At 38.5% G+C, this 14603-nt stretch overlaps 1 protein-coding gene across 1 annotated transcript in view; it reads right to left on the reverse strand.

Moving 5' to 3' along the window:
- Nucleotides 1-14603, reverse strand: part of suclg2 (succinate-CoA ligase GDP-forming subunit beta) — a 312117-nt gene that overhangs the window by 137967 nt on the left and 159547 nt on the right. The window contains exons 4-7 of the mRNA XM_072582505.1: nt 7078-7168; nt 6675-6827; nt 6216-6305; nt 1307-1403 (exon numbers count right to left, since the gene is read on the reverse strand). Coding sequence (XP_072438606.1) covers nt 1307-1403; nt 6216-6305; nt 6675-6827; nt 7078-7168 — 431 coding nt within the window. The remainder of the gene's footprint in view (nt 1-1306; nt 1404-6215; nt 6306-6674; nt 6828-7077; nt 7169-14603) is intronic.

Consider the following 14603-nt stretch of genomic DNA (forward strand, 5'->3'; position numbering starts at 1 on the left):
GGGTATTGTTTCCTTCAAATTCCCTTTTCTTGACTGAATGATGCACAGAGGGAATCACCACAAAAACAATGTTTTATTCTGGCTGATTAGCAGTTTACTTGAAGGGGAAAAGTAAACATTATCTTCCTCTGGTGTTCAGGACAGGGGCAGCAAGAGGGAATGAATGGAGTTGCAAACAGAAGAGTAAGGCAAGTAAGTGAGAAAGATGGTGAGCAGGAAGCAAATCAGGGAACAGGTAATCAAAAATGGTGTCCATCAGGTTAAAGGCACTCAGTGTCTGGAAACAGGGACTAATGAGAGCCACATCTCTGCTGTTAATGCTGATCCCTAAAACCTCTTGCCCCAAGGCCCACAGAAACAATTGACATGTACATGCAATTCTCATTGGTATTATTCTTTAATGCTATTTAGCTCTCATACTAAACGCCTTCCAAAACAGCTCTCAGATTTTAAATATCGAACTGGTTGACTTCGTAATAATAAATGCTCTCATGTAGGCGGTGGTGCAGGAGATGGGAGAGAAATATCCTGCTATGGGACCAGTGACAAACAGCGAAAGAGGCAACAGAAAAAGATAGTTATTGAGGAAGGAAGCACAGAAAACCAGTCTGGTTAGGGGGATGGATTACAAAGAAAGGAAGACCCTAGTAAGTGAGAGAGAAAAAAAAAATTGGATATGTTAGTTGGTAGAAAAGACTAGTTGAAGAAAGAGATCATTTCTGCCTTAGCTGACATAGGGGAGAGTGGAAAAACAGATCAATAATTCTCCAAATTTTACCAAATAATCAACAGCTTGATCTACCCCGTAGATGTCAGGCTGGTTTATTGCAATTGATGATTTTCATTTTGAAGAAACAAAGAACAGTGTTGGATAAGCATTTTAAAATCACTAGTCTTCGCAGGGCTTACGCAGAAAGTTGCTGCATCTAAACCAGCTTGTACAGTTCCCAGTGGTTATTTCTCCTTTCATTGCTGTATAGAAAAGAAACTTTACTGACAGAAGACCTGCTTTATTTCTTTATCAGACCAAGGCTGGCAAATCAGGTTTATCCACTGCGATCATTAGAGAATTCAGCATCTTTAACTCTGGGCAGCGTGGTCTTATCTTATAATTACAAAGTCAGAAGAGAATGAACACACACGTTTAGTTACTCAGGGTATTTGTTCACAGCCAATGAAACCTTCATTATTCAGTGCTGAAATTGCATTGGCATAAGCAAACCATTGTTTGCACGTATGTATTTGCTAATTAGTTCTTTTAGTGTGTACACAAAAGCAAAACGCATGCATTTCTTTCTACCCTCACCTTGTCCATCTGGTGTTTCACCAAAGGGATTCACTTCTACCTGGGTGGCATCAACTTTTAAAAATAGACGATACAGTTTCTTAATCTCTTCTGCAGCCTATTTAATGAAAGGAAATTCAATTAATTAACAGCGTGCAAAGGTGAACAGAGGCACTGTTTTGAAACCTGCAGAAAATTGTACAAATCGATATGGAAACAAAGTTAGTTCTACTTGAAATATTACAACACATTTCTTTTAAATCAACGTAAATAGTTCTACTCAGATTCAGAGATAAATATGGATAAAATAATGAAGAGAATCATTTCTGGTTATCCCCCACCCATTTCTAATAAAGCAATACAATGGGCTGAGAAGTGGCAGATGGAGTTTAATTCAGACAAGTGTGAGGTGCTGCATTTTGGGAAAGCAAATCTTAGCAGGATTTACATACTTAATAGTAAGGTCCAAGGGAGTGTTGCTGAACAACGAGATCTTGGAGTGCAGGTTCATAGCTCTTTGAAAGTGGACTTGCAGGTAGATAGGATAGTGAAGAAGGCGTTTGATATGCTTTCCTTTGTTGGTCAGAGTATTGAGTACAGGAGTTGAGAGGTTATGTTGCGGCTGTACAGGACATTGGTTAGGCCACTGTTGGAACATTGCATGCAATTCTGGTCTCCTTCCTATCGGAAAGATGTTGTGAAAAAACTTGAAAAGGTTCAGAAAAGATTTACAAGGATGTTGCCAGGGTTGGAGGTTTTGAGCTATAGGGGGAGGCTGAACAGGCTGGGGCTGTTTTTACCTGGACGGCGGAGGCTGAGGGGTGACCTTATAGAGGTTGACAAAATTATGAGGAGCATGGATAGGGTAAATAGGCAAAACCTTTTGCCTGGGGTCGGGGATTCCACAACTAGAGGACATATGTTTAGGGTGAGAGGTGAGAGGGGAAAAATATAAAAGAGACCTACAGGGTAACTTTTTCACACAGAGGGTGGTACGTGTATGGAATGAGCTGCCAGAGGAAGTGGTGGAGGCTGGTACAATTAAGAGGCATTTGGATGGGTATATGAATAGGAAGGGTTTGGAGGGATATGGGCCAGGTGCTGGAAGGTGGGACTGGATGGGTTGGGATGGGATATCTGGTCGGCATGGACAGGTTGGACCGAAGGGTCTGTTTCCACGTTGTACATCTCTTTGACTCTATGGCTTTAATACAAGGTAATTAATAAAACAGAATAGCTGTGGTCCCCTAATTCTTAGGGAAGGCTGTTTTCTTGTTATTTGTAACTAGACAGAAGAAGCTAAAAGCATGGTTGCTACAAGCTACCAAATTACACAATATTAAGATCTACATGGATTGTTCAGATACATGCCCAGACATGAAAGTCTCTCACATACAAAGAAATTGCTGAAGAAACCCAGCAGGTCTGACAGCACTTGTGGAGAGAAAACAGAATTAATGTTTTGGGTTTAGTGATCCTTCAGAACTGATGGTAGCTAGGAAATGTATATATACTAAAGGCAATGGGTGGGAAGGAGTCTGGGAACAATGTGTGATAGGTGGAAACACAGTCCATACGAAGAGAAAGAAAGTTAGACAGAGCAACAGATAAATAAATTGTAAGCCTGGAAGAAAGAAAGGCTAATAATAAGGACCATTTATCAGTGAAAATGCTTAGCTGTGTTGAAAGCAGCTCATGTCATGTGTTATAAGATGTGCCATTAAGAAATATTTGTTCTGTAATATTTCTATTGAAAGCAAGTGTAAACTTGGAGTCGAGCTGTCTGCACTGAGCCAGGTTAGGTTTGGCTTTTTGTTAAGTTGGAACAATAGAGGCTGCATGAAAAGGTGGGGGTCAAAGCTTCCACAGAATCAGGGCTTTAGTTTGTCTTTCAGTAGCTTTTGGGATTTGGAAACTACTATACATTTCTTGCTGCTACAGCAAAATGCTCGCATTCTCTCTTGATGCTCTTTCCTCTTGGAGTGGAGAGCTGCATACACGACAATCTATTTTACTGAAATTGCCTTTACCATGTGTGTGTTTATGGGATGTTACTATATTGGAATAGTTGTTGTTTAATAATCTATTATTCCGTTACATTTTCCAATAGAGTTAAGTTTTTCCAATATTTCTTTCATTTTTCTGTATGTTAACTATAGTGTAAGAATAAAGTGTTTTGCTTCAAACTTGACCCATCGAATTACATTCAAACACAATGCCTTACAGTTGCCTTTAAAAATAAGAACAAATCTGGGTCTAGGCTTTCTTCTTAAAATATTTTGAGGGGATTTGGTCTGGCCCACAACACATGACAGGGCCTGGGGTGTCAGGGTGATTAAAGGACATGCAGGAGTGTGCTCAGATTCTAAAAGTATTGAACTCAATAGTGAATCATGAAGATTGCAGGGTCCTTAAACAGAAAATTAAAAGCTGTTCTTCCAGCTTGCGTGGAGCTTCACTGGAGCATTGCAGCAAACCCGATACAGAACTGTTGGCCAGGAAACATGGCACTGTATTGAAGTAGCAGACAACCAATGTCATTTTCGTGGACAGAACATAGCTGTTCTGCAAATTGGTCACCCAGTCTGTGTTTCATCTCCCCAATATAGAGATGACCATATTGTGAACTCTCAATTGTGACAAAAATCTGCTTGAGGATGTGCTGGTAGGTCTTCTAACTGTCAACGTCACGGGTCAGTGTAGTGTAATTTTATTTATTATTTATCCATTAAAAGCATTTTTTGTTGTACTTAAGTACTTCATCTGCTGTTGAAAATATGATTATCAGAAAATTTCAGCGTCTCAGATTTAAAGTTAAGCGTTAAGAAAACACCTCTAAAGCTAAAAATCACACAACACCTGATTATAGTGGAATACACAGTTGTAACTACTGTGTACTCCACAACGACCTGATGAAGGAGCAGTGCTCCGAAAGCTAGTGTGCTTCCAATTAAACCTGTTGGACTATAACCTGGTGTTGTGTGATTTTTAACTTTGTACACCCCAGTCCAACACCGGCATCTCCAAATTATGACCTCTAAAGCTACAATAACTCTGAGCTCCTAAATTCATTACAAGGTTCTGGGAATATGATAGCTCTTCTAAATATCAATAATACATCTGTCTACCTGGTAGAACCTAAAAAGGCAGATTATGGTCAATTCTCAAAGACTCAAATCCAGATTGATTAGAATCAAAACTGGACATTTAGCATCATTAGCTGTCAGAAATTCAGATTTATCAACAGGAAATCCAGTGAACATGAGAAGACACTACATTTTATCTTTTATTCCATACCTTTTAACCCACAGTTTTCTTTTATAATAATCTTTGCACGACTTAGCTTGTTCGTGCTGTATAAGTGTGGCTGGTGTGTGGGATTAACAGGATAGAGGTTTGATTCCAGATCATACATAAGGCGCTAATCAGTAGTTGTCACTTGCTTTAAGATTAAGATTGTTTATAATAAACAATTTTAAAATAATTTGTTATAATAGCCTAGTGGATATTATTTTTATTCTAATTAGTATAGAAGAAAGGAATTAGCTATTTCAATAGTCGAATCAACAATTTACACAGTGCAATGAGTAATGTAGTGGGATTTGATTGTCAGTGCATTCTCCTGTCATAGTCATAACACTTGCAATAGTCTAAGATTGAGCCAGACTGTTTGCACCCTTGGTGTCACATATAAACACAAGATGAGTTTCCAACCTCATCTGTCACTAAGACCACCATCCATGTAACATTGCTCTGACTTCACCCTGTCAATGTTCATCTGCCATTTAAACTCTCATCTGTACCTAATTACCTCCAACCTGGCTGCTCAGTAAAATCCAGGCATTTCAGAAATTATACCCTCCATAACATAAGGTTATAAAAAACTCAGCTTCATGCCACAACTTGTAGCCGGTCCCATTCACCGATTAACTTGTCCTTGCTAACTTACAATGATTTCCAGTCAAGCAAGATTAGCCATTGTGCCTTACAGTTGCCTATGCCTCAAGTCCTCAATATTCTTTCCTACATTTCACCTCATTTTTCTTCCACCAAGATGATCCTCTTTAGCCAAACTTTAGGTCATTAAACTTAACATATCCTCACATGGCTCAGTGTCATACTTTGTTTCATAATGCTCTAGTGAAACACTTTAAAACATGTAGTTACATTAAAATATGCTATTATTTAAGTTGTTGTGTTGAATGATGTTTAAAAATGTACCTACTATTATTTGTGCACTTAAGAAATTGCATGCAATTTGAACAGCCTTCAGTACAATCACTAGAACGTACAATTTTAAGTTTTAAGGCATGGTCATATTTGTAGGAGAGAACTGATCTAGTGATTTAAATCTTTAAGTAGTGTAAAAGATAGTGAAAGCATACGGGTTTTTAATATGTCTCCCATTTTTAACTTTTCCCAAACCTTTTCACTGATTCAGTTGATTGAGTTGGAATCTGACAACAAATTAGCAGAATTAAGTTCTACACTTCCAGAAGCATAATTTGTTTCTGCTTTGCTAAAGCAATTTGTACAATTCAAGTTACTGAACATTACAAAAGTATTTAATAAGCTGCAATTAAAAAAAAGACAACAGAAAGTTACAAATTATTTGAAAGAACATGTAAATGTATGTTTTGCCATACAAATGCATAAAAAGATTAAAGCAGTATAATAAAGCAAAGTAATTTCTTTTGTAAATTTCAAAAGATGTAGTTTTTAAAAATGAGACAAAATGTTTTATAAGACAGTTAACATTAGACACAGATCCAATTAACTTGAGGTAGATTCAGCAAATGCCTGTCTCACAATTGTATATTTTTCCTTCCTCTTAAGAACAGCTTTATTTTCAATCAGAGCAGCATACCCAGAAATATAATTATCACTTTCTACTCAAGGGGTATGTATGTAGACAACTGTCACTCTTTACCTGTTGCTGCAGTGGACCTTTAAATCCTATATTGGTCGCCATTCGAAGTGCTTGATCTTCTTTAACCCCCTCAAAGATATCAATGATCTCCTGAGAGATAAAGCCAATAGAATAAGGTGAATAAAAAGTTTTTGAACATTTCAAGATCCTGAGAAAGAAGAATAGATGTCTCATAAATGGGAAGCTACTGGTCAACGTATATGTTAATCGTTTGTATTTAAAGCAGATTAAAACAACTTTGGTAGAAATTTCAAATATTTTAAAATGTTTTTGTATGCCATGCTGACAAGACAAAATAGCATTTTTAAATTTAATTTCTATGTAATGGCACAAAATAAATATCTGTCCCATTCAAAGATTTTAACAAGCCTTTGCGAAATTCCACATGAATGACCACAATTTAATTTCTCGTACAGCATATAGTATAGGTTCTATTATCACTTTCGTTTCCCAGCGTACCTTAAATATCAACTCGGGTTTGGTGGCTGCGACTTCCTCAATATCCATTCCTCCCTGTGGGCTGCCAACTATAACTGGTCCATTGAAGGCTCTATCCATCAGAATAGCTAGATATGTTTCTCTGCAAATATCCAAGGCTTCTGCCACCATTACCTTCATAGTAAAATCAATTAGAGATTTAGTTACCCAAGCAGCATTGCAATTTGGCTATTGATCCTAATGGTTTTTGTTTAATTCTGATATCAGACAGTAATTATTTAATCCCTCAACAAGCAATTTATTGTTTAACTAATGATACACTCAAACCCACGATTACATTCCTCAAATATATTTAACTCACTGTCGGCAAATTATGATATTACAACATAAATCTATTTATTTTCATTTTCTCGCTACCCCTCACCTTGTTAACTTTGACACCGTCCTTTGTTGTCTGCTTTGTAATGAGGTTGTATCCAAGCATTTGTTTTGCCAGCTTCCCCACTTCATCAGGGCTGCAGAAACAAATGCAAAACCATAAAACCTTTTCCTTACTTTAGCTTGTCTATTTTACCAATTTCTCCGAAAACCTAATCTTCCGAATAACCTAATATTCAGGCCTAACCAAACAACATAATGCTAACACTAAAAGCAGTGTCCAACTTGACAAATCTCAGAATGAAGAAGCTGAGAAACAATACAGGAACACCCTTATCCACTGCCACAAACAGTCTAAGTTTTTAATTTTGATAAAATATGTCATGCTCCACGCAACACTGTAATACTGTAGCACAGATGACTACCACTAGAAGTCACAAGTGAGCTATGCTCTGGAGGCAATAGTTTGGCACCACCACTGCTAATTTAGTCCACAGCCGTCAACTCCCAAAAGACTATTTTCTGCTGATCTTGAACCTTGATCTTGAACCAAAAGAAAGCAGCATGAATTGACTGTACTACTTTAGAGTTTTTATACATTTTGAATTACCTGAACTGCCAAGGTATAGTGGAGAGACAGACATAGAAAGAAACAAATACATTTAAGTTGGAAAATTGATGCTTTTCATTGCTAAGCAACATCATGAGACAGTGAATGGTTGAGCAAATGTATAATGCTTGCTGATTTGAAAGTTGACAGAGAAGCAAGCTGGTATTGAAGGAAAGAACTTGAATTCGAAGCCTATTTTTCATGATCATGGGACATGCCAAATGTGGCACAGCAAATTAAGTTCTTTGGAACTTAACAATTGTTAGCAATCAACAATTTGATTGCAGATAGTCAACATGGTTTCGTCAAGGGCAGGTCATGTCTCACAAACCCCACTGAGTTTTTTGAGATGGTGACCAAGCACGTGGATGTGGGTATGACAGTTGGCGTGGTGCACATGGACTTCAGTAAAGCCTTGGATAAGGTTCCACGTAGTAGGCTGTTGGAGAAAATGCAGAGGCATGAGATTGAGGGTGATTTAGCAGTTTGCATTAGAAACCGGCTTTCTGTAAGAAGGCAGTGAGTAGTGGTTGATGGAAAATATTCAGCCTAAAGTCTGGTTACTAGTGGTGTGCCACAAGGATCTGTTTTGGGACCACTGCTGTTTGTCATTTTTATAAATGACTTAGACACAGGCACAGGTGGGTGGGTTAGTAAGTTTGCAGATGACACGAAAGTCAGTGGAGTAGTGGACAGTGTGGAATAATGTTGCAGGGGGACTTGGAAAAACTGCAGAATTGGGCTGAGAGGTGGCAAATGGAGTTCAATGCAGCTAAATGTGAGGTGATTCACTTTGGGAAGAATAACAGGAAGGCAGAATACTGGGTCAATGGAAAGATTCTTGGTAGTGTGGATGTGCAGAGGAATCTTGGAATCTTGGAGTACATTTACATAGATCCCTGAAAGTTGCCACTCAGGTTGATAGTGCTGTTAAGAAGGCATACGGTGTATTATTGGTAGAGGGATTGAGTTCTGGAGCCGTAATGTCATGCTGCAACTGTACAAAATGCTAGTGTCGCCACACTTGGAATATTGTGTACAGTTCTGGTCATCCCATTACAGGAAGGATGTGGAAGCATTGGAAAAGGTGCAGAGGAGATTTATCAGGATGTTGCCTGTTCTGGAGGGAAGGTCTTATGAGGAAAGGCTGAGAGACTTGGGTCTGTTCTCATTGGAAAGAAGAAGGGAAAGAGGGGATTTGATAGAGGCATACAAGATGAGCAGAGGATTAAGATAGGGTAGACAGTGAAAGTCTTTTTCCTAGGATGATGACATCAGCTTGTGTGAGGGGTATAGCTACAAATTGAGGGGTGATGGATTTAAGACAGATGTCAGAGGCAGGTTCTTTATTCAGAAAGTGTTAAGGGCATGGAATGCCCTGCCTGCCAATATAGTTAACTCAGCCACAATAGGGAGATTTAAACAATCCTTGGATAAGCATATGGATGATGATGGGATAGTGTAGGGGGATGGACTTAGATTAGTTCACAGGTCGACACAACATCGAGGGCTGAAGGGTCTATTCTGGGCTGTAATGTTCTATGTTCTATGAACTTATAGCCAGTAAGAAAACATTGTTACAAGGAGATTAAAGCTGGAAACTAAGTATTCAGTGATATTTGATTTTTAGAAAGGACAACTCAGAAATGAATAAGTGGCAGGGTGGCTTCATAGCATGAGAAGAAACAAAAATGACAACAAGAAATGATCTTGAATTGAAAGTAATAGAATTCAAGTGGGTTGAGTCAGGAAATAACAAGGGGAAGAACACACCAGTGGGAATTGTCTCTAGGCACCCTAACAGTAGCTGTTCTGTAGCACAGGGGATAAAGCTGAAGATAACGAGGGCATATGTAAAGGACATAATCATGGGTGACTTAAACTTGATGTAAATTAGGAAAATCAAACTGGCAAAGGTAACCAAGAAGAATTCACAGGGTCTGTTTGGGATTGTTTCTCAGAACAATATGTTGCGAAATTAAGGTTGGGCTAGTTTGGATCTGGTAATGTGTGATGAGGCAGGTTTAATAAGTGACCTCCATGTAATGAGGCGTGCTAGGGAACAATGACGGTAACAATGATAGAACTTAGAATTCAGTTTAAGAGTGAAGAACTTGAGTTGGAAACTACAGTGCTAAACTTAAATAAGAGTAAGTACACGGGGATAAGGCCAGAGTTGACTGGAATGGACCTGGAAAGGAGTTTAACAGAAAACACAATTGAGCCCCAATAATAGATATGTAAGGCAATAGTTGATGACTCACAGCAAAGGTATATCCCAGTGGGGAAGGAGGATTCTAGGAAGGAGATAAACTGACCATGGTTAGCCTAGTGAAGAGAAGGATAGTATCAAATTGAAAGAAATAAACATAAAATGTGGCAAAGATTAGTGGGAAAACCAGAGGATTGGAATAGTTTTAAAAGCAAAGAAAAGATGACCAATAGAGTAAACTAGGGCAAACTAGCAATAAAGTAAAAATATATTTAAAAGAGCTTCTTTAAATATATTAAAAGGAAGAAAGGGCATCCTGAACATTTGGCCCCAAGAAAGTGAGACTGGAGAGCCAAGAAATTGCATAGGAGTTAAGTAAATACTTTGCATCAGTCTTCACATTTGAGGATGCAAATAACATTCCAAAAATACAATAAAGAATCAAGGGGCTAAAGGGGAGGGGGGGGAGGAATAAAGATGATACCTATCTTGAGAGAAAAGGTACTAGGGAAAATAACGGGGTTAATTATCAATAGGTCCACTCAACATGACAGGTTATATTTAGATTTAAAACGAAGTATCTGCAGAGATAGTGGATGCAGTGGGAATAATTTTCAAGGATCTCTAGATTCAGAAATATAATTAGAGAGCTGCAAATATAACACCCTTACTAAAAAAGAGGCGGCAAAACAGAGATAACTACAGGCTACTTAGCTTTGTATTTCTTGTTTAGAAGATGTTATACTCTATTATAAAATGTAATAGCAGAGCATTCAGAAATATATGACTTAATCAAAAAAGTCAGCATGGCTTCATGAACTGGAAATCATGCCTGACAAACTTATTATAGTTCAAGCAGGATAGCAAAAGGGGAACAGGTCGATGTAATATATATTAATTTCCAAAAGATATTTGATAAGGTACTGCACATAAGATAAAAGTGTTAGGGAAGTACATTAGCATAGATAAGCGATTTGGCTGACTAATAAAAAAACTAAGTTGGGAAAAGTTGGCAGTTTCAGGATGATAACTTGTAACTACTGGAGCGCCACAAAGATTAGTTCTGGAATCACAATAATTACAATATATATGAATGACTCGAATGAAGGAAATGAATGCATTTTTATCATGTTTGCATATGACACATAAATAGATGAGTGGAAAAAAAGAAGCTTGGAATATAACATGGAAAAAAAATATTTTTGTGCAATTTGTAAGAATACAGGGCTTGGGTATTATTTAAATAGGGAATAATTGCAGAAGGCCACAGTGCAGAGGGATCTGGGGGAATTCTTGTGCATGAATCACAAGTTAAGCAAGTAATAGGAAAGACAAAAAAAACTGATGGCTTTTCTTTCAAAGGGAATAGATTGTAAAAATAGGGAGGTTTTGCTAAACCTATACAAGGTATCGGTCCGAACATACCTGGAATACTGAGGTCAATTTTGATCTCCTTATCGGAGGAAAGATACGCTGACATTGGAAGCAGTCAAGAGCAGGTTCACAAGGTTGACTCCGGGTATGGAGGGATTTTTTTTATGAGGGAAGTTGGATAGATCAGGCCTATACTCATTGGTGTTTAGAAGAATGAAAGGTAGAGTCATAGAGATGTACAGCACAGAAACAGACCCTACGGTCCAACTCGTCCATGCCAACCAGATTTCCTAACCTAATCTAGTCCCATTTACTAACACTTGGCCCATATCCCACTAAATCTTTCTATTCATATACTCATCCAGACGCCTTTTAAATGGTGTTATTGTACCAGCCTTCACCACTTCCTCTGGCAGCTCATTCTATACACGCACCACCCTCTACGTGAAAACATTGCTCCTTAGGTCCCTTTTAAATTTTTCTCCTCTCACCCTAACCTATGCCCTTGAGTTCTGGACTCTCCCACCCCAGAGAAAAGACTCTTGTCTATTTACCCTATCCATACCCTTCATGATTTTATATACCTCGATGAGGTCACCCCTCAGCATCCGATGATCCAGGGAAAACAGCTCCAGTCTATTCAGCTTCTCCCTATAGTTAAAATCCTCCAACCCTGGCAACATCCTTGTAAATCTTTTCTGAACCCTTTCAAATTTCACAATGTCCTTCCAATAAGAGGGAGACTAGAACTGCAATATTCCAAAAGTGACCAAACCAATGTCCTGTACAGCCGCAACATGACCTCCCAACTCGTTTACTCAGTGCTCTGTCCAATAACAGAAAGCATACCAAATGGCTTCTTCACTATCCTACCTAACTGCGACTCCACATTCAAGGAACTATGAACCTGCACTCCAAGATTAATATAACATATAAAATTCTAAGTGGACACTCCAGGACCAGATGGCATAATCTCAGAGTAAATGGTCACCCATTTAAGACAGAGATGAGAAGGATTTATTTTTCCTCTAAGATGACAGTCAATCTGTGCAATTCATTACCACAAAGAGCTATTGAAGCTTATGACAGTTAGTACATTCAAAGCTGAGAAAGATGGATTTTTAATTCAAGATGGAATCAAGGTTTAGAGGGGCAAGACAGGACATTAGAGTTAGGAGAAAGTCAAGACTGCAGATGCTGGAGATCAGAATCGAGAATATGATGCTGGAAAAGCACAGCAGATCAGGGAGTATCTGAGGGACAGGAGAATCAATGCTTTGGGCATAGGCCCTTCATCAGGAATGCCCTGATAAGGGGCTTATCTACGAAACACTGATTCTCCTGCTCCTCGGATGATGACTGACCTGCTGTGCTTTTCCAGTACCTTGATGCAGGAAATTTGACTGAAGATTAGTAAATCAGCTGTGGTCTCAGTGAATGGGGAGGAGAGAATTTACGAGTCTATGTATCTGACAGTATCTCAGTATTGCATGAAATTGTCTACTCAGATGTAAGCTGTGCTCAAAATTATATGAGTTTTCTAATATGAACTATGGAACACTTACCTAGGTTCATATATGTACATTAGTCAGTTTCTCAGTAAGTTAAATCTGTTTTGATTTTTCTTTAGAATGTACTCACCAACAGGAGGTCAGTTAGCTCAGTTGGCCAGTTTGCAATGCAGAATGACGTTAACACTATGAGTTGAATTCTTGCACCAGCTGAGGTTGCAAGGAAGGACTCTCCTTCATCTGGCACATGGACCCTCAGTCTAATGAGAGCATGGCCCTATGGCCCAGTAAGACTACAGCATCTATATCTTTACCTATTAAGTGCCCTTGTTTCTCAAAGAAAAGCTTAATTTTCAGAGTTTGCTCAAGTTTTGAAATCTGTACATTATTATACATTTAAGCAGGCACCAGGGACAGTTTTGGGTGTATAGCTGGCTTTCAGCATGATGTGCTTTAAACCAGAACAAAAGACCTCAAGCTCAAATTGCCCAAGAAGTAATGTGCAATTGAAATTTCTTAATCCTTTGCATTAGTTTAGCCAATTTCTGGAAAACTGAACGAGCAAACAAATCACTAAGATTCAGCAGAAACTCTATCCCTGGTGATTAGCAGTACTTGAAAGAGAGATTGGGTTTTCCAGCAGTGGGTCATAATTCTGGAATTTAATAACAAAAGGTCCCTTGATGTGAAACGTTGGAGTTAGAGCATATAAAGGGGTTCACCTAACTCAATATATTGTGGAAAACAATGAAGTCAGAGCGCTGCAAGGTCTGAGAGAACGAATGCGTGGTTTGGCCGACCAGTGGACTCTTAATTTCTGTCAATGGTGGGAGGAGAGAAACAGCACATTTGGCCCTCACAGCATAATTTTGTAAGTTTCAAAGAAATCAATGCAAACTGATTTTTCTTTTCAGTCAAAAGCAAAGAACTGTTGCTGTTGTAAATCTTAAATAAATTCAGTAAATTCTGGATGAACTCAGCAGATCTAGAAGCATCTCTGGGGAGAAAACAGAGTTAATGTTTCACGTCCAGTGACTCTTCATCAGAACTGGATTTTTCGGGTTTGGTTCCTCAAAAATAGCTAACTAACTGTAGCTTTTAATTTAGAAATAACTATGCACTTTTCCTCACTGCTAGTCTCTATATCCAACCTCTCTAAAGTGATAAACAAACAAACCCTTACAAAAACAGAAATGAACAATTAACAAACAAATGCTTGGCCTTTTAACTAATATTCCTTGCTAATTTAATTTTTTAATTCAACATTCCTATCTGGTGGAACATGATGCTGAACAAAGTTCAGGTGTGATGCTGGGAATTGGTAAGAGGCAAGGAGCACTGTCCTTTATGCCAATTCAGTGCCCTTTGTGAATGGCAAATTTTGTTGCATTCCATAAATACAAATCTGATCGTGACAAAGAGTCCAGATGGACTGAAGCACCACAAGAGGTGGAAAATGAAGATATTCTTTATGAAGTAAGAAACTGTATTGTTAGAAACTCAGTTCTGGGTGAAATAGGGTACTGATGGCATTAAGTAAGAGGGAAACTTTGGCTTCCCAAACTTTTATTACAAAGAAACTGAGGTTCATCGAATATTGAAAGTCAAACAAAGGTCTATAAAGGGGAAAAGGTAGCAAGAGGTCAAGAAAGACAGCATAGAAGCGGAGCTGGATGTCATCACTGTACAGGTAGAAGCTGACTCTGTTTTTGCAAAATTAAAAATCAAACAACACCAGGTTATAGTCCAATGGGCTTATTTGGAAGTACAGGCTTTCAGAGTGCTTCTCCTTCATCAGGTAGCTGTTTTTGCAGACTGTAGCATCATGGGTAGCATGAAGAAGTAGCGCACCTTGTGTCCAAGGT

The sequence above is a fragment of the Chiloscyllium punctatum genome, chromosome 12, assembly GCF_047496795.1.
Source record: "Chiloscyllium punctatum isolate Juve2018m chromosome 12, sChiPun1.3, whole genome shotgun sequence".
NCBI classification, from domain to species: Eukaryota; Metazoa; Chordata; class Chondrichthyes; order Orectolobiformes; family Hemiscylliidae; genus Chiloscyllium; species Chiloscyllium punctatum.